The 23,474-nt window shown below is 45.5% G+C and overlaps 1 protein-coding gene across 1 annotated transcript in view; it reads right to left on the reverse strand.

Annotated features, from left to right (window-relative positions):
* The window catches only part of rnf145 (ring finger protein 145), an 80,748-nt gene extending 58,016 nt beyond the window's left edge, over positions 1 to 22,732 (reverse strand). The window contains exon 1 of the mRNA XM_033029983.1: positions 22,250 to 22,732. Coding sequence (XP_032885874.1) covers positions 22,250 to 22,454 — 205 coding nt within the window. The 5' untranslated portion in view covers positions 22,455 to 22,732. The remainder of the gene's footprint in view (positions 1 to 22,249) is intronic.
* Positions 22,733 to 23,474: the final 742 nt, after the last annotated feature.

Genomic DNA, 23,474 nt, shown 5'->3' on the forward strand with positions numbered 1-23,474 from the left:
ATAATAAAGACATCACCAATACACAAATTAAAAACAGAATTCGATCCAAAGACAAAAAATCAAAAACACAATGTGAAGAATGAACCCCTTAAATGCCAAGAAATCCAGTACCTGAACCTGTTAAAATGTATTTTTTTTTAAAATTTTTGCCTACAAGGTACTTAAGGAGACAAGAGACTGCAGATCTGGAATCTGGAGTGCTAATCTATTGGAGGAACTCAGTGCATCAAATTATTAAGACCACATATTTTTTACCAGTTATGCCCCTGTCCCACTTCGGAAACGTGAACGGAAACCTCTGGTAACTTTGGCCCCACCCAAGGTTTCCATGAGTCGCCAGAGGTTTTGGTCACTCGCCTGGAAAGCCTCGACCGAAGCGTGAGGTGCATCTACTGACCAAAGATCCTATAGGATCTTTGCTACCGACCGCACACACACACACGTGGAGAGGAAGGTAAACGGCTGCCACAGAGCACGTTAAGTCCTTTAGAAAGGGGGAGAAGGGGGGGGGAGAAGGTGGGGGGGGAGAAGGGGGGGGGGAGAAGGGGGGGGGGGAGGAGAAGGGGGGGGGGAGGAGAAGGGGGGGGGGGAGAAGGGGGGGGGGAGAAGGGGGGGGGGGGAGAAGGGGGGGGGAGAAGGGGGGGGGAGAAGGGGGGGGAGAAAGGGAGAGGGAGAGAAGAGAAGGGGAGAGAAGGGGAGGGGGGAGGAATGGAGACAGTTGTATGAAGTTTAATAAAGTTAGCGGGCATTTTACCTTCCGGTGGATCTTCTAGGTCCTGAAAACCAAAGATCTTTGCTGAAAACTCCAATGAGCCAATCAAAATGGCCGGTCAGCGAAGGAGATTGCCTTCGACTGCCTGTAAGTAAATAGCGACCACACTCCACCGACTGCGACCAAACGGCAACCTATTTTTATTCGAGGCCGGTTTTGATTTTGTTGAAATAATCGCAGGAACATAGAAGAAGCCTCGACTTCGCGGAAACCACTTTCGACCATTAGGGAGAGTGACCAAAACCTCCGGGAACCTCACGGAAATCTTGGGTGGGGCGCAAGGTCACCAGAGGTTTCCGATTAGGTTTCCTAAGTGGGACAGGGGCATTATACTATCACACAGCAAAGAATTGGGCCCTTTGGCCCAAATAGTCCACAGTACCCCATTCTTAGTCAACGACTCCACACAAAACAATTGCATTCAGTCTCTAAAGTGCTGGACTAACTGGGCAGTTCAGGCAGCATCCCTGGAGAATGTGGATAGGTGATGTTTTGGGTCCGGACCCTTCTTCAGACTGAAGGATCTCGACCCTAAACGTGTTCTCCAGGTTGCTGCCTGACCTCTGAATTACTCCAGCACTTGTATCTTTATTTGTAAACCAGTTCTTTGTTTCTACACATCCCTTTGCAGCTTCTTCATACTTTCCTGGCAACTGCAAATAAATAAATTAGGCTTTGTGCAGGCAGCAAGTAAAGCTGCATTTATTTACAGTCCCTCATCATCACTTTGTACAGGCTGCAATAGCCATGGACCAACAAGCAGCCTACTAAACCAAAATGATCTCTTCATTTGTGTAGTGTTTTCTCAATTCACAAATCCCAATTTCACTTTCAAGCCTCGTTTTATGCACAAAGTGTCTGTTGGTCTGTAATGTAATACAATACAGACCAACAATACACCAAATAATAAGCTGTATTCAATCACCTCAACAGTGTCCAGCACTTTTTATGACATATCAGCTCGTAGACTGAAAAACATGCCCACAATTTCAACGTTCTTATTTGTAAGAAGTGCCTACAAACCTATAATGGGGAATTCTGAACATAGGACTCACAGTCTGAAGAAGGGTCCTGACCCTAAAGTTCACATCCATTTTCTCCAGAAATGTTGCCAGACCCAGTGAGTTACTCCAGCATTTTGTGTCTATCTTTGGACTCGCATAAAGTCAGTTAGGATAGCACAGATATATTATTAGTATCAATAAGATAAATCCTGTACCAATTGCAATTTAGTATGCTGGGTATACTGTCAACAGTATTTGTACAAAGCATAAAAGCAACTCCGAGTCATGGGATTTTTTTTTCAAAAACTTTTAAAAAACGTTATCACAAGGTTTAGATACGTTTTCCTTTAGAAATATTTTTTTCTGAAAGATTCCGTTTCTAATTTTGCTCTGCGTAGAACAGTAAGTTGTACATATTATCCCAACAGATGGAGTTTTCCCAGTGCCCCTTTTCTCACAGGCCTCAGCTTAAAAGTTGTTCCACACATACAGAAAGAATGACAGATTGGTGCTTTGCAAATCAAATATACCCTCTAAAGAAAAATCATTTCCTTTCAGTGTTAAAATGTGTCAGCTTCTCCATACCTGCATTTCAAACATTGCAAATAAGATTTACAACATGAATTTAGAAATTTAAACATTTGAAATCTTGAGTGGGAACGACACCTGCAATTCATAGATGCTGCTTTTTGCTTGAAGTTCTTCATGAAGATTGTAAGCACACCTTTTGCATTCACCAAAAAAACAATATAATTTTTAAACACACACAAGAGCAATCCAAACCAGTAGCAGAGAAAGTCTTGCTGTTTCAACGATTACAATAATTCTTGAAGCACCTGTATCCTTACTTGGACACCTAATTTTCCAGGTTGATTGAGTGGACTTCCCTTATGTGTCAACTTGGGTTAAAGTTACGTTAATTATTTTTAAAAACACGTAGAAACAAGTTTAAAATGACAACCTTCATCATAATGACCCATTTGACCGAATCGGTTTTATCAATTTCCATCATGATCCACAAAGCTCTAATTAAAGATAGCAATTCAGCAGCAAATTTCAATGCACTACCACTAGAAACTTCACTGCTCTCCTGCCAAAAGAATTTTCCATGTCAACTAACAGCACGAGTGGAAAACCACACCAATTATCTCCAAAGTCAATCACAATTCAAGCATACAAAAGAGAATGAGAGATATTAAATACCGTTCCTTACAAGAGGTTGGACGGGCCACGTGAGGCCCGGCGGTCGGCCGAGGACGTGCCGCTGTGAATAAAGAGGGACCCGCCATAGGGGCCAAGGGTGGCCGCCAAGAACGAAGAGGGACCCGGTGTGGTGGGGGGAGAAAGAGGAAACATAAAAGAGGGACCCAGCGGAAAAGGCTGGCGAGAGAAAAAAAAATGTGGGACCTGGCGTGGTGGGCCGCCAAGAACAAAGAAGGACTTGGTGTGGGGGTCCGCCGAGAACAAAGAGAGACCCGACATGTGGGGGGGGGGGGGGGGGGGGGGGAGGATAGGGGGAGGCACTGAAAATAAAGAGGGACCTTGGGTAATACATTGATCACTTTTAAACTTTGTCGGCACGCAAGCGTGGCAACTCTTTGCATACTTTGTATATGGTATGCAAAAACAAAGAATTTCCCTGTGACATGTCACATGTGATAAAAGTATCAATCAATCAAATTTGAAAAGCACAGGTGATGTGTGGTAGTAATGACATTCATAGAGCCAACTGCCTTTCCATAGCACAGGAACAAACTGACCTATTACATTGACAGGGCCAATGGGTCGAGGAATGGAAGATGTAATTTAATTCAGATAAATAGGAAGTGTTGCATTTTGATAAGACAAACCAGCGCAAGACTTGCACAGTAACTGGGACAGCCCTTGAGTGTTGTAAAACAAAGAAACTCAAGGATACGGATACATAGTTCCATGAAGGTGTCAACACAGTATGGAGAAGAAGTCATTTGGCATGCTTGCCTTCATGTACAAGGCATTGGCGGGACCACTTTTGGAGTACTGTGTGCAGTTCTGATCACCCCTGTGGATAGCAAGGATTATTTTAAACTGCAACTGGTGCCAAAAAGATTTACGACAAGAATGACAGATTTATATGTTACCCATGTCTGGAAGGTTGAAGTTTTTAGGAGAGGTTATGTCTTTATTCTCCAGAGAATAGGAGGCATAAAGGTTTATAAAAATCAGGTGCAGAGATAAGGTGAATGGCCAGTTTTTTCCTCCCTCCCCAAGTTAGAGAGTAACTTTTGCAACATAGACAGTGGTGGGTATATTGAATAAGCTGCCAGAAGTGGAAGATGTGTACAATTACAATGTTTAAAATGAAAGGCTGGGACAGGTACATGGATCGGCATGGTTCAGAGGAATATAGGTCAAATTCAAGCTCGGTTAGGAAACTTGGTTGGCACGGACCAATTGGGCTGAAAGACTAATTTCCATGTTGTATAACTCTGGCTCTAAGGTGTCAACACATTGAGAATTTTAAACCATGACAGAAATTCTAAATGAATTTTCCATTTTATGCATGTTCTAAAATATTGCTCTTCAACACCAGTTAAAATTGCAATCAACAGTTAATTTTATCGACTGACGTCTATTATAAACCTACTGACTTCCACAGCTATCTCAACTACACTTCATTCCACATCTGCGCTCAAGATGAGTTGTTCCATACCAGGTCACTCACCCCCGGTTGCAACAGGGACAGAGTCCCCCAAGTCCTCATTCCTCACCTTTTTACGCCATCAGCCGTCGCTTACAGCACATATTCCCCCCGTCATTTACACCACCCTCCAATGGGATCCCACCACTAGCAACATCTTTCCATCTCCACCTGTTTCAACAGAGACCATTCCCTCCTCAACTCCCTGGGAATCATCCCTTCCCACCCTAACCACCCCCTCCCCAGGTACTTTCCCTTGCAACCGCAGGAGATGCTACTCCCTGTCCCTAAACCTCCTCCCTCGACTCCATCCAAAGACCCTGACAATCTTTTCTGGTGAGGCAAATGCTCACTTGCACCTCCTCCAACCTCATCTACTGTATCTGCTGTTTCAGGTGTGGACTCCTATATATCGTCGAGACCATTTCGCTGAACACTTTTGCTGAGTCCACCGAGGCTTGCATGATGCCCGGTTGCTGAATACTTTGGCCCGTATTCTACTAATTTTTTTAAACCCAACAGCAGGTTTAACTCTGCAATTTAGACTCGATGGTGGGTTTAAATCCCTGATATTTAGACTAAAGTCTAAGTTATCTTTCTGCCAATCACCAAAGCTTAGACTGACCTTAGACTCGAGTCTAACTTGCCGAAAAATTGAGACTCAGCAGGGGGCAGGTTTAAGGAAGGTTTAAGCTCGCTACGGAGAGAAAAATGTTGAATTCTATAGTGTGTTTGCTTTTTTTATTTTATAGTGATATATGGTAATCAACATTTTCTCAGAAAAAATTACTTTTAATGTCAGGTAAACAGAAGAAGGGTTAGGAAATATTTAAAAGAGAAATTCTTTCATTGTCCATGTAGGAACTTTACAACTAAAGCATGGTGATGATGCAGGTTTATCACAGCCATCTATGTCACGTATAGTCCCGGAGGTGTCATCCCACATAGCCCAATGGAGAAGAACCTATATCTCCTTCCCATCAACTACCCAGCAAGTTCATGACACACAAAATGCTTTCTACCAGCATTTCCGCTTTCCTGGCATGATAGGGGCAATTGATTGCACACATGTCCCAATCAGAAGTCCAGGTTGGGACCTCGCTCAGATGTTTGTCAATCGGAAGGGCAGATATTCTGTGAATGTACAGGTAAATGTAAATGTTAAAATTATTTTATTTCTGAGAAATATTGAATGAAATCCTTTCAAAGATTTCTGAATTCATGGTTTTACATGAGAAAATATAGTTGTCCAAAACAAAATAAAGGTGTCATAGAACCTTTTTTTCTCGATAATTGTAATTTTATCGGCTAGTAACATCAGGAGAAATTCTTTCTCGCTGGCGTCATAGTTTCCTTTCCACTGTTTATTTTTGTCAGCCATGTTGAAGTTGTCGTCTGCTCGTGCTTCTGCTATTGCATTGCACATGTGCAGTACAAGCAGACATCGTCACCATGGCAACTAACTTTAGACGCAGCTAAAACCAAAGTCTAAAGTTAGACTCGCTACCAGAATACCAAATTTTTCTTAAACCGAGCGTCGGGTTTAGTTAGACTGAGCGGCAGGTTTAAGGTGAGTTTAAGGAAAGTCTAACTTTGCAATTAGTAGAATACGGGCCTTTCACTCTGACCTTTCTGTCCGGGGCTTCATCTACTGTCAGTGTGAGGCCAAACACTAATTGGAGGACCAGCACCTCATTTCGCTTGGGCAGCTGACACAAAAGACACAAAATTCTGGAGTAACTCAGCGGGACAGGCAGCATCTCTGGATAGAGGGATTGGGTGATGTTTCGGGTCGAGACCCTTCTTCAGACTGAGAGTCAGGGGAAAGAGAAACAGAGATATGGAAGAGGAAGTGTAAGGATAGGAGGAATGGGTGATGTTTCGGGTCGAGACACTTCTTCAGGCTGAGTCAGGAGAGAGGGAGACACAGATAAGGAAGTGTAAGGTGTGAAAACGAGACATCATATGGGATCTCCCAGTTGCTAAACACATTAACTCCCTCTCCCACACTGACCTTTCTGTCCTGGGCCTCCTCCACTGTCAGAGTGGGGCCCAGCACAAATTGGAGGAACAGCACCTCATATTTCACTTGGTCAGCTTACACCCCAGCGGTATATTGATTTCTCTAACTTCAAGTAACTCTTGTATTCCCTCTCTCTCTGTCCCTCCCCACCCCAGTTCTCCAAGTAGTCCTCCTGATTAATTTTATTGTTTGTATGCCTCGCTGTCACCTTCCCCATAGCCAACAATGAACCAATCTACATTTCCTTGATAATCATCACTGAAGAAGGGTCTCGACCCGAAACGTCACCTATTCCTTCGCTCCATAGATGCTGCCTCACCCGCTGAGTCTCTCCAGCATTTTTATCTACCTTCGATTTTTCTTAAACATCTGCTTCGACCTGTTGTTTTCACTTGCCCTTCTATAGGGGGGTTGCATGTAAGGTCACCGGGTCATAGGGCTCGACGCACGGAGCCGTTAAATCCAACTGGAAGACATCCTTCACTTCCGGTATATGTTATTAATGCTAGAAACGCGTATATTCCTACCTGTTAAAAACCGCCAAAATGTTGAATTTTTGCGCTGAAAAAATTGTGGGAGTCGGGGTAAGTGTGAGAGACATGTACCCAACTTTAGAATTCCAAAACGTGAAGCAAAATGAAGGTATAGAGAAGCGAGTTCTGAAGGGACTACAGCAGCTAAATTGCTTGGTAAACATTGAAAATATTGGGAATTATCGCGTTTGCTCACTGCATTTCATCAAGGCATTATTTGTGTTTTTTCTGGATTCCTTTGGTATCTAAAAATTCTCAGAAGTGATAAATCTGGCTGTAAATTTTTCTTCAGATGCGTTTTCATTTTGTATGTAAAAACCCACGAGAACCGTGGGCGATTTAAAAAAATTACAGCCAGATTTATCACTTCTGAAACTTTTTGGATGCCAAAGGAATCAAGAAAAAACACAAATAATGCCTTAGTTGATGAAATGCAGTGAGCAAACGGCCGATGTTCGCCAAGCACTCTGTCTGTTGTTGTCCCTTCAGTTCTCGTTTCTATCTACCGTTATTTCTCCTCACTTTTGGAATTCTTAAGTAGGCTAAATGTTTCACACGCTTATCCCGATTTCCATAATTATTTACAGCGCAAAAATTGACAATTTCAGCGGGTTTTAACAGGCCCACTGCGCTGGAAACAATGGTAAGTGCCTACCTGCAGTTCATCGCGTGTAATCCATTTGGAGTAGCGTAGCAACAGTACGGGTCATGGGTCGTGACCCGACTGCCGCGAAACCTCCCTATATCTCTAGTTCCCCACTCCCCTGACTCTCATTCCGACGAAAGGTTGCGACCCAAAACATCACTCATTCCTTCTCTTCAGCTACAGAACTGTGCCTCGGACATGGTGGTGAGCAAGACAGAGGCCCCACAGGGGATGGTCCTCTCCCCCTTCCTGTTCATCATCTACACCTCGGACTTCAAATCTAACTCGGACTCCTGCCACCTGCAGAAGTTTTCGAATGACTCTGCAATTGTGGCTGCATCAGTGAAGGGAGGGAAGCTGAATACAGAAGTGTAGTCAGTGACTTTGTTGAGTGGTGTGGGCTGAATCACCTGCAGCTCAACACTGACTAGACTAAGGAGTTAGTGGTGGAATTTAGGAGCAGAGGAACACCCCTGTCCCCTGTCTCCATCAATGGCGTGGATGTGCAGTTTACCAGGGAGTACAAATACCTTGGAGTGTACCTGGACAGTAAACTGGACTGATCCAGGAACACTGAGGCCCTGTACAAGAAGGGACCGAGCCGACTGTATTTTTTGCGAAGACTCCGCTCCTTCAACGTCTGCAGTAAGATGCTGTAGATGTTCTACAAATCGGTGGTAGCCAGTACCATCATCTTCGCTACTGTGTGCTGGGGCAGCAGGGTGAAGGCCGCGGATGCCAATAGGATTAACAAACTCATCAAGAAGGCTGGCTCCGTCCTGGGGGTGGAGTTGGATTCACGGGAGGTGGTCTTGATGGGGAGGATGCTCCTCAAACTACAGAGCACCTTGACAATACAGCTCCCTCCCTCCATGACAACCTGGTCAACCTGAGGAATACCTTCAGCAACAGACTGGTTCCACCAAGATGCAGGACAGAACGCCACAGGAGATCCTTCTTCATTGCTGGCTTGAAGGGCCGAATGGCCTACTCCTGCACCTATTGTCAATTCCCTGTGGCTATCAAAGTACAACTCCTCCCCCTTCTGTCGTGGGGAAGACTGACTCCACTCCCCACACCCCACCCTCCCACCCTAATCTTTGCACATCCCCAATCCTTTCCACTCGTCACTTTAATTTCATGTATTTTGTGTTTTATGACTGTTGGTAGATCAATTTCCCTCCTAGGATAAATAAAGTTCTATCATATCGTATGCAGCCTGTCCCGCTGAGCATTGTGTGTCTACCTTCGGTGTAAACCAGCATCTGCAGTTCTTTTCTACATAGTTAATTTTAAATTGTTTGACAGTACGGTCCTGGCTTTCACTTTTACGACAGTAATCAAACAGCCCCAATTAAGCAAACTTCTCTGTATGCCTCTATAAAATGCAAAATACGCTGCCAGGGGAAGTGAACCAACTTCAGTGCCTTCTCCTGAGCCAAGACTGTAATTACTTTCAATGAGCACTATTGTTCACATTTTCATCCTCATTCTCCTGGAGAATATACTCTGCGCTGATCTGCACTGTGGCAAGAGATTTGCATGAAACAATTCCAGGAGTCTACTTCAAACGGTATAACAACTCACAGTGGGGAGGGGGGGGGGGAGGGGAAGAAAGAGGTGGAAGCAACAAAAAAGTGTTCAGGGTGGCATTGAGAGTCTCAAATCGTTGTGAGTAAAAGATGTCCATCAAAACAGGAGAACTGCCCTGTAAGCTATCCTTGCAGACCATGTCAGAAGCCACAGAGCTGAAGAGGAAGCAATGTCGAAAAAGGATTGTCACGGCATACTTCAGCATCTACAGGATGTGCAATCCACCAAAATGTCAGTCATTATTCAATTTGCACGTGCAAGATATACATGATAAATTACAGACTGCGGAATAGCAATGAATAAATGATGCCCATATATAGAGGTATATATTAGATTCAAAGGAAATAAAATTTGCATGTGCTCTCATTCTAGCAATGGAGTCTACCAAGGTCAGAAAGGTTGTTGTGGGAATCAGAACGGGGGGCTGAAATTGTCAGCAACCTGGAGAATCACCAGGCCTTGGCGAACAGAGTGCAAGTAGTGTTTGGCAAAATTGTCGCCTAGTCCACGTTTGATCTCACTAATGCAAAAGAGGCCACATTGGGAGCACCGAATGCATAGGCAAGATTTGAAGAGGTGCACCTAACCTTTGTCTCCACTGAAAGGGCTGCTGTTGTTCCTGGATGGAAGTGAGATCGATGGTGCAGTGACAATGTTATATAATAATAATAATAATACATTTTATTTGTGGGCGCCTTTCAAAAGTCTCAAGGACACCTTACAGAGATTAACAAGAATAATAAAACATATAATCGGAATAAAATAAATAATAAAGACATCACCAATATACAAATTAAAAACAGAATTCGATCCAAAGACAAAACATCAAAAACACAATGTGAAGAGAGAGCAGCGGCAGCCAAACCGCGCCAGAGTACACTCTCCCTTCCGACAGCCATCTTGGACACAGACTAACATATTTACTTACACACAAAAAAAATCATCCCTCCACAATGGTTACCACTGTGGGGGAAGGCACAATGTCCAGTCCCCATCCCCAGTTCACCCAAAGTCAGGCCTATTGAGGCCTCCGCTATTGCCTCTACGGAGGCCCGATGTTCCTGGCCGTTCTGGCCGGGTGCTGTTGCCCCGGCGTCGGGAGAGTCCACTCAGCGGCTGGGCCACCTGGAACGGCCGCTTCCTAACTGGGGACCGCGGCTTCCGAAGCCGACAAGGCCGCGCCGGTTTGGAGCTTCCAGGCTTCCGATGTTAAAGTCGGCGCCGCCCGCTCCGCTCCGCAGACACGCAGCCCGGAGGTGTTGATCTTGGCGGTTACAGCTCACCGGAGCTCCAGCGCATCGATCCAGCGCAGCGACCCAGGCAAGGCATCGCCCGCTCCGCTCCGCGATAGCTCTCCAGCGCTGTGCCGCCACTGAAGCCGAGGTGCTGGGCGATCCCTGCCAGGAAACGGCGCTCCACGCCCGCTGGTAGGCCACGAGGACGGGTCGACGGGGCAGCCCGGAGAAAAAGCTGCCTCACCGACCAGGTAGGGACCTAGAAGTATAATTACCCCCTTCCCCCCACATTAAAAAGTCAATTTCTCCAACAGACAGAGCACAGGACTTACTAAAAACTTCAAAAAAAAAGTGAATTAAACGGACGGCTGCTGGTTAGCAGCCGTTCCCCAAGATGGCTCCTCCTCCAGATATATCTCCTGCAGTTGCTGGGGAAAGTACCAGGGGAGGGGCAAGTGAAGAAGGGAAATGTGGTGGGAGGCATATCTACAGAAAGGGATGGGGACAGTAAAATATGCCAAGCGGTAGAATCATGAAGGTGGTGAAACTGTTGAGGAATATGTGTTAGATGTGGAGGGCCAAAAGGCAAGGACCATGGCATCACTATCGTTCCATCTGGGGGGCAGAGAAGAGCGAGTGCCGAATTGCAGGACACAGAGGAGACACGGGTGAGGGTACCACCCACAAAAATAGGTGGGTAAAAGTTTATCATAGAAAGAATACCCCTCGGATGTCCCAGAATGAAAAGCCTCATCTTGGGAACAAATGCAGTGGAGACGGAAAAAGTGATAGTAAGAGATGATAACCTAACAAGAGGCAGGATGGGAGAAGATGTAGTCAATTGACTCTGGGAGTCAGGTGGTTTGTCAGAGAACCCATTTCAAATTTAGTACATAGTCAGTCCCCTGCGATGGGGGCAGAGATCAAGAAAGGGTAGCGAGGTGCCCGAGCCAATTCATTTTCTGCACTGAACTGATTTTTGCACAGTAAACGCCATTGTAAACAAGACATACCTAAAATGATTTTTTTAAAACATTGTCTTCAGCATTTTCTTTGTATTTCATGGATTTATAAATGATATTTATGGCATATTCTCTCTCATCATGGCCTCGCACAAACCCAGCAATTGATTTAAAATGCCTGTGCAGAACCCTAATAAAATTATATTCATAAGGTCTGCTTCACTGTTTATGATCAAGGAACAGAGGCATCTGATTAACAAGGTACAGTAACAAAAAGGCCCTTTACAATTATAGGTTTATCAGTGAAAGAGTATCAGCAGTTTATCAGCGAGCCGTCCCTCTCCTCTCCGATCCTTCAGCCTTCCTCCCATCAACCAACTATTTCAACACCAGACAACTATGAACTTTGCACGACATACTTTGTCTTGCACTATTATGGTTTTACCTAGCATTAATGACAACTTATTGCGTTTTTTTGCTGTGCAGTTGCATGTACATGCAAAGATGCAGCAAGTTGGAATTTCAGTTTGAATCCCTGTGTACATTCCATAGCTTACAACAAACAGCATGTTAACAACTGAACCGTGGCCATGAGGAGACGGGCAAGCCTGAACAATATTTATGTACTTCAGGTGAAGGTACAAAAATTCCTTTCCCTGTTCCAACTTACACAACAATATAACCGCAAAAGCAAACCTTGAGTTTCAAGATTTGAATTCACCGCGAGACTTCCAATATCAAAGGAAACCATGATAAATAAAATGAAATGCTGACATGATATTATCAAACATTTATGAATTGTAAACTAAGTTATGCAAACAAGATGTCTGGCTCTCAGGACATTAAATATTCTGCTTGTTTGTCCAATTGCTATTCACACTGCAATTTCCATGATGCTACCTGTAGATCCCTCAAATTCTTTAATTCTCATAAATGGTGAGAAGATTAGTGTAATGAACTAGATTTATATTTAATCATAGTTCCTGTATGCAATACTTGAAAGAATACCCACAAGAGTTCAATTTACATCGTCATACTCAGATGAAATTCAATACTAAGGAATTAAGAAGCAATGTTACAACCATCTGGTCAGACATGCCCGATGTGCCGCGCGGCAAAGGCCTTCCGCAAGGTGCAGTGTGGAGGACGCCTTCCCCGAGGTGCCACGGTCGTGACACCCGCCTGAAGGCTCGGTTGGCGGGACGGGGAACCCACTCAAAGGCTTGGAGTTCGTCTGAAGGCTCATCAGTTGGCGGGACCGGGAACCCACCTGAAGGCTCGGCAGACGGCTGAACCAGGAGGGAGCCGGACACGAGGAGCAAGGACAGGTAGGAGGGTGAACCAGGGAAATGCCTTCAGGTAGGCTGCAGGAAGCGACACCAGGTCACAAAGATGACTGGTCAAGTCGAAGAGGGACGACAGTTTGCGGAAACTGTTCTTGTACATCAAGCGCGTGGGATGACCGGGCTTTGAACTATGACACCAAAAATGGCGGCGCCCACATGTGTAATATATACAAAATGAATTTCACTGTGCAGTTGCATATGTGACAAATAAAGCACCATTAATTATTGAAAACTCATACAGCACAGAAACAGGCTTTTGGGCATAACTTGTCCATGCTGACCAACATGCTACTCTAAGCTAGTCCCATTTGCCTACATTTAACCCATATCCCACTAAATCTTTCCAATTCACGTATCTGTCCAAATGTCTTTTAAATGTTCTTAATGTGCCTGGCTCAACCACTTTGTCTGGCTGCTCGTCCATACACATACCACCCCATGGTTGCCCATTAACTCCCTATTGCTGCTATTCCTTCTCTCCCCCAACCCATGCCCTCCAGTTCTGGGTTTCCCCAACCCTGGATAAATGGCTGCATGCATTCGCCCAATTTGTGCTCACCATGATTTTGTGACCCTTCATAACATCACCCCCATTCTTCTAAGCTCCAAGGAATAAAATTCAGGCCTGTCCAACCTCTCCCTACAATTCTGGCCCTCAAATCCTGGCACCATTTTGCAAATCCTTTTAGCATTCTTTCCACCATTATGGCATCCTTCCAATAACAGAGTGACCAAAACCAAACACAATACTCTGAATGCAGCCTCACCAGCATCTTGTACAACAGCTCCGTAATATCTTAACTTCAATACCCTTTCTGATGAACGGCTACGTGCCAAAGGTCTTAATCACCACCTTGCTTATTTGTGACACCGCTTGCAGGGAATTTTGTACTTATACTCTGTTCTACCATACTCCTTCGGACCACTGTTCACTGTGATACTCCTACCCATACCTCAACATCTCACACCTAACTGAATTAAACTCCATTTGCCATTCCTCGGATGATCAAGATCCTACAATATTTCTTCATTCTCCAATACCACCTATTTTACTGACATCTGCAAACTTCTAACTATGCCTTGTACATTCAAATTGATTTTCTGGATGACAAACAATCATGGGCCCAGCATTGACCCAAGCTACACTAGTCACAGGCCTCAGTGAGAGAATCAAGCTTTCATCCTCATTCCCTGCTTCGAACGTAGTGAGCTAACCTTCCAGCCCAGGCTATCATGTGGAACCTCGTCAAAGGCCTTCCTAAAATATTGAATCCGCAGGACTTCATCCCTTTTTCTATCCAAGTCAATTATATCAATGTGCACAACTTTTTCCAGCAAGTAGTTTGGAGGTAGTGACCTTGTTCAACTGTTTATATGTTCCATGCTCACCTGCCATGTGGGCTTGAGTTTCCCCCTTTCCCATGCAAAAAGCCCAGGGACCCTCAGGAATGGAGTTCTCTACAAAATTTTCAGGCCCTAAGAACATAATCCTTTCCACTATCCACTTGATACTCTTTTACATCAACAGATTTAGAATAGTGTGTCTGCTTTAGGAATCAGGTGCTGAGCACAGAATTGATGTGTCTTGCATAACGGAATATAATTAGTGCCTCAATGATGGGAATAAAGCTGGCATTAGATTGCATATCTGCCAATGAATCTCAAGGAATTTTCAGACAGCCTTTGGTGTACTTTAATGTGTCCACTTTAATGTGCCCACTAAAGACTGCCCACACAAGACTGATTGTGTAGATATTGTGTCGTGAATCACTGCTGCCCAGTAGATTAAAAGCTTTGTACAAGTTTGAGATCTGTGTCTCCAAACATTATTTTATAACTCTGAAGACAGAGCTGAATTTCATCAATGTTTTGCATTCACTGAAAGGTGGCTTCTGAGATAAACAACATGGTCCATATTTTCCAGATTCTTGTCAGGGACATTTCTAATCAGAAGTGAAGAAACAGACATTTCTTGTCAGTCTGAAGAAGGGTCTCGACCCGCAACATCACCTATTTCCTTCACTCCATAGATGCAGCCTCACCCGCTGAGTTTCTCCAGCATTTTTGTCTACCTTTCTTGTCAGTCGGATGGGTTTGCTTAATGGACATTTAAAGCAAGAGCCATCCTCGTGCTTCAACATCTGCAATTATCCAATTGTCATCAATATATCTAATGTAAGACTGCCACACTTTATTATTCAAATTTCTTTTAAATAGGTCGATACACCATTTACCTGCAACACATGCATTTTTTTATTTTTAACATTAAGCGGATCAAAACGCTCGGGGCCCTTGAGGAATATAGAGGAAAGAACTCAAGCAGGCAATTAAAAGGGGAAAAAGGGGGCAACGAAATAACTTGGTGAGTCACCTTAAAGACAAGCTCAAAGTTTTTCATTACCAAATTAAAAACAAGAGGGTAACCAGGAAGAAGGCTGGACCACTCAAAGATAAAGGAGGGAACTTGGGCTTGGAATCAGGGGATGTAGGAGAGGCACTAAAGGAGTACTTTGCATCTGCTTTGAATAGAACAGTTGTCTGTGTAGCGAGGAACAGTGAAGAGCTTTTGCTATCCGGTCAAAGAAAATACTATGCATGATGACAATCAAACTGTCCACGGTGTACAGATATAGGATAACGGGTACAACATTTAGGGCAAGATAAAGTCCGATAAAATATAGTTCCAGGGTCTCCAATGAGGTAGATAAGAGGTCGGGACCGCACTCTATCTGACGAGAGGACCTTTTAGTTGCCTGATTACAGCAGGCAAGAAAATGTCCATGAATCTGGAGGTGCGCATTTTCAAACTTTTGTACCTCTTGCCACAGGGGTGAGGGGAGAAGAGTACCGAGGTGAGACTGACCCTTGATTATGCTGGTGACTTTGCCGTGGCAGCATGAAGTGTAGATGGAGTCAATGGAAGTTGATTTGCATGATGATCTGATCTACAGCCACAACTCTCTGCAATTTCTTACGGTCTTGGATCTAGCTGTTCCCAAATCAGGCTATGATGCATCCCCATAAAAATGCTTTCCACGATGCATCTGTCGAAGTTGGCGAGGGATGTTGGGAACATGCCAAACTTCCTCAGCCTTCAAAGGAAATAGAGGCATTGGTGTGCTTTCTTGGCCACAGCTGTGAAGTGGCTAGTGCAAGACAAATTGTTGGTGATATTTATTCCTAGCGACTTGAAGTTTTCGACCATTTCTATTTTGGCACCAACTGCCTGAAAGTGGCAATACAAGTAGATGGAGTGGTGAAGAAGTCATAGGGTATGCTTACCTTCATTTGGTAAGGCATTAAGTATCCGGAAGTATCCGGAAGTGGCGGCGCCGGGAACGGCTGCGGCTCGCCTGCAGTCCGTTTGTCTTTTACTTTTTTGTGTTGTATTTTTTCGTTTTGTCTAGTTACGTTTTTGGTTTTTAGGTCGTGTTTATGTGGGGTGGGGGTGGGTGGGTGAAACGGGGCTTGCTGTCTCTCCCTACGGGGGAATACGACCTTTTTGTCGTATCCCCCCTCTCTGCCTCCGTCTGCACTGAGGCCTAATGGCGGAGCTGGCGACCTCGGGACTCTGGAGGCAGCTGACAGGACTCGCCCTGAGCTCCCGTGAGGGTGGCCCAGCCTGGGGCTGGAACTGCGCTCTCGTGAGAGCGGCCTGGCGAGGGGCTGAGAGACTTTCCCGTGAGGGGCTGTGGCCCGTCGGAGTGGCCCAGCCCGAGGGAGAACGGCACTCACGTCGGAGTGGCCCAGCCCGAGGGAGAACGGCACTCACGTCGGAGTGGCCCAGCCCGAGGGAGAACGGCACTCACGTCGGAGTGGCCCAGCCCGAGGGAGAACGGCACTCACGTCGGAGTGGCCCAGCCCGAGGGAGAACGGCACTCACGTCGGAGTGGCCCAGCCCGAGGGAGAACGGCACTCACGTCGGAGTGGCCCAGCCCGAGGGAGAACGGCACTCACGTCGGAGTGGCCCAGCCCGAGGGAGAACGGCACTCACGTCGGAGTGGCCCAGCCCGAGGGAGAACGGTACTCACGTGAGGGCGATCCGGCTCGGGGCTGGAACGGTGCTCCGGTGGCTGGGACGGCGTTCTGAGGCGGTGACCTGAGTCCTGGGTTGAGCCGCGGGCCAGCGGCTGCGTGTGCTGGACTGGAGGGCGGCAGCTTCGACCACCCCCGGGCCGCGGTGTTTGAACCGGCCCGTTTGCGGGGTTCGGTGAGCCGCGGGACTGTTGGTACCATCGCCCGGTGGGGAATCTCCTCAGCGCAGAGGGAGAAGAGGAGGGAAGAGACAGTAACCCTAAGATTTTTGCCTCCACCACAGTGAGGAGGTGCTTGGAGGATACACTGTGGTGGTGTTAATTTGTGTTTATTGTTGTTTATTATTGTATGATTGTATGTATGACTGCAGGCACGAAATTTCGTTCAGACCGTAAGGTCTGAATGACAATAAAGGTATTCTATTCTATAAGAATCAGGAAGTCACAATGCAACGGTGGCCTAACATTGGTTAGACCACCTTTGGATTATTGCAAGCAGTTCTGGCCACCCCATTATAGGAAGGATATGGAGGCCTCCAAATGTCAGAGGAGGTTATCAGAATGATGTCTGGTGTAATGGCAATTTCAAACTTTTGCAATGTCCAACTTTCCGTTGCCATTACTCCACAGGTAGGTGGGAGTGATCGTACGCAAACAAGCAAAAACGGATCTCCCAGTCGTTATTTCCAGCTTAATTAGTTCTTTATTGAAGTAGTTGTACAAACAAAAAAGTGAACATACCAGATCCTCCTTATTCTTATACAAATTGTAGCTTTTCGTTCTTACTATCAGATCTGGTAAGAACTGTATTCTCTCTCCCGTGCCTGCTCGTCTGATCTGGCCACACCCTCCCACACTCACAAAACACACACACAGACGCAGAATATGTAAACATAGTGCACTGAAAACAATATAATAAATGATAGAAAAGAGTTCAGTATGTACGCGTTATCATACACGCACATTAATATTGCAAAAATATATAACTAATGCTCCAAGTCGATGTAGTTCAAAGCTTATTTGGAGATTGTAGTTTAATAGACTGATGGCTGCAGGGAAGAAGCTGTTCCTGAAACTGGACGTTACAGTTTTCAGACTCCGGTACCTTCTTCCTGATGGCAGTGGTGAAATGTGTGTGTGGCCAGGGTGGTGTATGGTCTCTGATGATGCTGGGTGCCTTTTTGAGGCAACTACTGCTGTAAAATACCTTTGATGGTGGGGAGGTCAGAACCCATGATGGTTTTCATCCAGAAGCTGTCTTTGTAGATTGGTTGGAATTGTATGGGAAATTGAGAAATATACAGCGGTAGGTACATACGATAGTGACATTTAAGAAACTTTTGGATAGGCAAATGGATATACAGGGAATGGCGGGATATGGATGATGTGCAGGTAGTTAAGAGTTGGTCTTGGCATCATTTTCAGCACAGTCATTGTAAGCCAAAGGGCCTGCTCCTGTGCTGTACTGTTCTATACAGAAAGTTTACCATTCACGAGGAGAAATCTTCCACAAACATTGAATGAAATAACAAAAATTAAAATTGTAACCCAACAATTTATTCAGCCATTCTTTCACCAGAACATCAGTCGAAACTGCAATGGAGGACAGCAGATACACCTTCTCCAGGGACACCTGGCAAAAAAGCAGTCATTGCAGAGAGGCAACCTGGATAAATGGACCCCTCAGCGTGCTATTGCCCGAACCCAGTAATGGTAGACTTTATGATGCGTCTACTGACACGCAGACCTCTGTGTTGTATCGGTATTTCACAATCTTACTTTCAAGAAAAATATTTTCCAATCAATTGAATATCCTCATATTACCCCCCCATAATACTTAATCTGCCCCGTTCAAATCCATTTAGCATGCATCTGTGTCACCTCAGTGCATCCCAAAGATCAGAAAGAACCATTCAAACTTTACACTTAACCCACTTGGTCATTAATTTTGACCAATAGTTGCTGAGGTTCAAGAAGTGATCATGGTGGTACCCCAAAGGCGCCAGTCTGCAAACGTAAATGAACTATTTCATCTGTATTAGTTTAGCTTCATATTTCAGTTTAGAGATACAGCATGGAAACAAGCCCTTCGGCCCATAGGGTCCATGCTGATCATCGATCACCCTTTCACACAAATTCTATGTTATATGACTTTCTGATTGACTCGCTACACACTTGGAGCCATTTGCAGAGCCCGATTAATCTACAAACCCATACATCTTTGCAATGTGGGAGGCAATTAGAATACATGGAGGAAGTCCATGTGGTCACCAGAAGAATGTGCAAACTCTACAAAAACATTCCCCCCCCCACCATGGTCAGGATTGAACCTGGTTAGATAGCAGCTCTACCAGCTGCACCACTGTGCTGCCCTTTCTGCCCATGAACCAACCATCCCCAGATATATTACCCTCCCAATCACACATGCCAATTTTCTTTAATTACATCTTATATGATATTTGAAAATCCACATTCATTTCATCCACTTGTTCTCTCTTTATCTGCTCTTCAAGTTGTAATACAAATTGCATGACACACTTGTCAACATTTGCCTTGATCTGGTTCAAATATTTTCCCCTTCTACTAATGTCTGATGCCCATGTTACCTCCTGGTTTGTTGCCTTCTAATTTGGCAGTGACATATGAAATCAATATACTGACTACAGAGGTGGGGAGGTGCTTTGTTTAAAACCCCCAAGACCATCAGGGCCATAGGATTTGTCATCTTTTAAATTTTACCAACTTATCCAGTACTGTTATATACATAAAATCCTAATGCTCATTAAATATTTGGTTATCATTTTTTTCAGAACATACTTTTATTGTAAAAGCAATTACAAAGTTATAAGCCAATAAACCACTACCTCTGCCACTTTGCTGTTCCCCATTATAATATTCCTCACTCTCTACTTTTAAGGGACCAATGCTCACTTTTGCTAATCTATCCCCTTGTCATTAGAAATGGAAGCTTTTACACTTTTCTTTTATCTCCTACTTTATTCTCATTTGATGATATTGATAACACTAAACTCCACATAAAGTGGAAAAAAGAAGCAAAAAATGTACCAGAAGATAAAGGATGTTCACTCTCCTTTTGACCATTTTTTCTCACCCGAAACCGAAATAAGATTCCAAAGGCACAAGTAACCCATTAATCCCTTGCTCAATAGGATCTTCAGAAACAAATTTCACCACAGTACCCAATCATGCAAACATTACTGTCTGCTGCCAAAGCCAAAATTAGTGCTCAGGCGTGGAAACTTGAAACGGCTTTCCCTTTAGGCAATGTAACTAAATTTCCATTAAGCCCAAAACCCAGCACACTCAGCTTACTTGCATAGTTTGGCTTCTTGCACGTAAATTCTCTAATTTACAGTGCACACCCTTGACTGAAAATTCAGACTTTGCCTTACCAAAGGCCTCAACTTTCTTCAATTCTCTCAATAATTAACTCCTGTTAACTTAAATCCCACTCATCGGTTGTGTCGAACTTTCATTCAACTGAAACACCACATTAGACTGCAGATGCTGAATCCGGAGCAATATCTGCTGCAGAAACACAGTAGGTCAAAGCAATAGGAAAATGAATTTTCCGTACTTCAGATCAAAACACTGCCACAAGACAGATGCCTATGCTGACTCTTTATCCACATTAAACTGCATCTGCCATGCATCTGCCCACTCACCCAACCTGTCCAAGTCACCCTTGCATCCTCATAGCATCCTCCTCACAGTTCATCCAGCCACCCAGCTTTGTGGCATCTGCAAATTTGCTAATGTTACTTTTAATCCTGTCATCTAAATCATTAATGTATATTGTAAATAGCTGCAGGCCCAGCACCGAGCCTGGCGTAACCCCACTAGTCACTGCCTGCTATTCTGAAAAGGACCCGTTTATCCCTACTCTTTGTTTCCTGCCTGCCAACCAATTTTCTATTCATGTCAGTACCCTACCTCAATACCATGTGCTCTAATTTTGCCCACTAATCTCCTATTTGGGACCTTACCAAAGGCTTTCTGAAAGTCCAGGTACACTATATCCACTGGCTCTCCATTGTCCATTTTCCTTGTTACATCCTCAAAAATTCCAAAAGCTTAGCATGATTTCCCCTTCGTAAATCCATGCTGACTCAGACCGATCCTGTTACCGCTATCCAAATGTGCCGCTATTTCATCTTTTATAATTGACTCCAGCATCTTCCCCTCCACTGATGTCAGGCTAACTGGTCTATAATTCCCTGTTTTCTCTCCCCCGCCTTGCTTAAAAAGTGGGATAACATTAGCTACTCTCCAGTCCACAGGAACTGATCCTGAATCTGTAGAACATTGGAAAATGATCACCAATGCGCCACTTCCAATTCAACACATTAGTTGTCCCTTTTGTTTTACTTCAAAACTATGAACACGATACATTTCTAACACACCTTAAAATCTTGTTCCCAGGTACGTCAGAAAACATGAAAATCTAGTCACACAAGTCTTTGAAGCTTAAAACAGCATTTTATAAATACAAAACCATTTCCTATTAATTTCCAAAATAAATATATGTGAGAAGTCTCAATTTACAATGCTTGGATGGCACTAGGGAAAGGGAATCAGTAAAGACAAACATTGGCTGTTTTTATTTTATCATCTGAAGTGTCAGACCAGTTAACTGTGCATGGAGGAACACAAGGTAAACCCATATTTAGGCAACCTCTATCAAGAATATCTCAGAACAAAGATGAATGGTGAATCTGTCAGAAGGTGGTGAATCTGTGGAATTCTTTGCCACAGAAGGCTGTGGGGGTCAAGTCAATGGGTATTTTTAAGGCAGAGATAGATAGATTCTTGATTAGTACGGGTGACAAGGATTCTGGGGAGAATGGGGTTAGGAGGGAGACAGATCACCCATGATTGATTGGCGGAGTAGATTTAATGGGTCGGGTGGCCTAATTCTGCTCCTATCACTTATGAAGATAAGATAAGATAAGATAAGATAAGAGAAGATAGAATTTATTGGCCACACAACCAGGGTCGGTGGAATTTGGGTTGTCAGCAGCGATACAATAATAAAGAACACACAACCACAATAAAAATGTAACACAAACATCCACCACAGCATTCATCACTGTGGTGGAAGGCACAACATCTGGCCAGTCCTCCTCCATTTCCCCCCCGTGGACAGGACCAGAGTCCAGAGTCAGTCCAGGATCGGCTCTTCCTCACCGGAGACCGCGGCTTTAGATTGTTGTAGGGCATCGTTTGCATGCCTATATAGTTCAGGGTCACCGAAATGTCACAATACAGAGGCCAGTAAACATGAATAGCTGTGGTACTTACATCCCGCTGTAAACCTGACCATGCCAGCCTGCGAAAATGAAGGGAGTGGGTGTTAACACTTGCGGAGAGAAGGTGAGCGTCCTGTGGGTGTGTACTTACCGACATAGTGGAGGTTGAGTGCCAAGTACTTGTACTGGAAGAGCAGGTTGTTGTGGTTGCGGGACTGGATCTGTTGGAAGAAGGAGCTCACGTCCCACCGGTACAACATCTCCAGCACCATGATGCTGGGCACCCGCAAGGCCACGTTCAGAACCGCCTCCAGCTTCTCCCTCACGCCGCCCATGATGGTGCCCAAGGCGGCCATGACGCGAGGCTCAGCCCGTCGCTCGGTTCCTCTCACTTCAACACCGAACAAAGGCCGGCGCCCCGCTCCTCGCAAATAACATACTCCACACCTTCCGGATTCCCCGCTAAACGCCTTACTCTCCCCTCACCGCCCCGTTTCAACGTCTTCGCTGCTCTCTCGACGACGACGGGAAAGACACAACGCACCAGAGGAGGGAGACACCCGTCAAGCGGCCGCCATTATCCCGCCTGGGCGTCCGGCGCAGCGCGCACGCGCAATACTGGCAGCGGCGGGGGCGCGCACGGCGTGGATGCGCGTCACTGCGTCCGCCCGCCCGCCCACCCGCGGGAGCCCAGTCTGCCCCACCTGTCCCGCCGCCTGTACTACAGTCTGTCCCCCAGCCGTCTGTACTACAGTCTGTCCACCCACCTGTATTAGTCTGTCCCGCCGCCTGTACTAGTCTGTCCCGCCGCCTGTACTAGTCTGTCCCGCCGCCTGTACTAGTCTGTCCCACCTGTCCCGCCGTCTGTACTAGTCTGTCCCGCCACCTGTATTAGTCTGTCCCGCCACCTGTACTAGTCTGTCCCGCCGCCTGTACTAGTCTGTCCCGCCGCCTGTACTAGTCTGTCCCGCCTTCTGTACTAGTCTGTCCCGTCGCCTGTACTAGTCTGTCCCGCCATCTGTACTAGTCTGTCCCGCCGTCTGTACTACAGTCTGTCCCGCCACCTGTACTACAGTCTGTCCCGCCACCTGTACTAGTCTGTCCCGCCATCTGTACTAGTCTGTCCCGCCGCCTGTACTAGTCTGCCCCGCCTTCTGTACTAGTCTGCCCCGCCGTCTGTACTAGTCTGCCCCGCCGTCTGTACTAGTCTGTCCCGCCGCCTGTACTAGTCTGTCACGCCGTCTGTACTACAGTCTGTCCCGCCACCTGTACTAGTCTGTCCCGCCGCCTGTACTAGTCTGTCCCGCCACCTGTACTAGTCTGTCCCGCCGCCTGTACTAGTCTGTCCCGCCGCCTGTACTAGTCTGTCCCGCCGC

Source organism: Amblyraja radiata, chromosome 11 (genome assembly GCF_010909765.2).
Source record: "Amblyraja radiata isolate CabotCenter1 chromosome 11, sAmbRad1.1.pri, whole genome shotgun sequence".
Classification (NCBI taxonomy): domain Eukaryota; kingdom Metazoa; phylum Chordata; class Chondrichthyes; order Rajiformes; family Rajidae; genus Amblyraja; species Amblyraja radiata.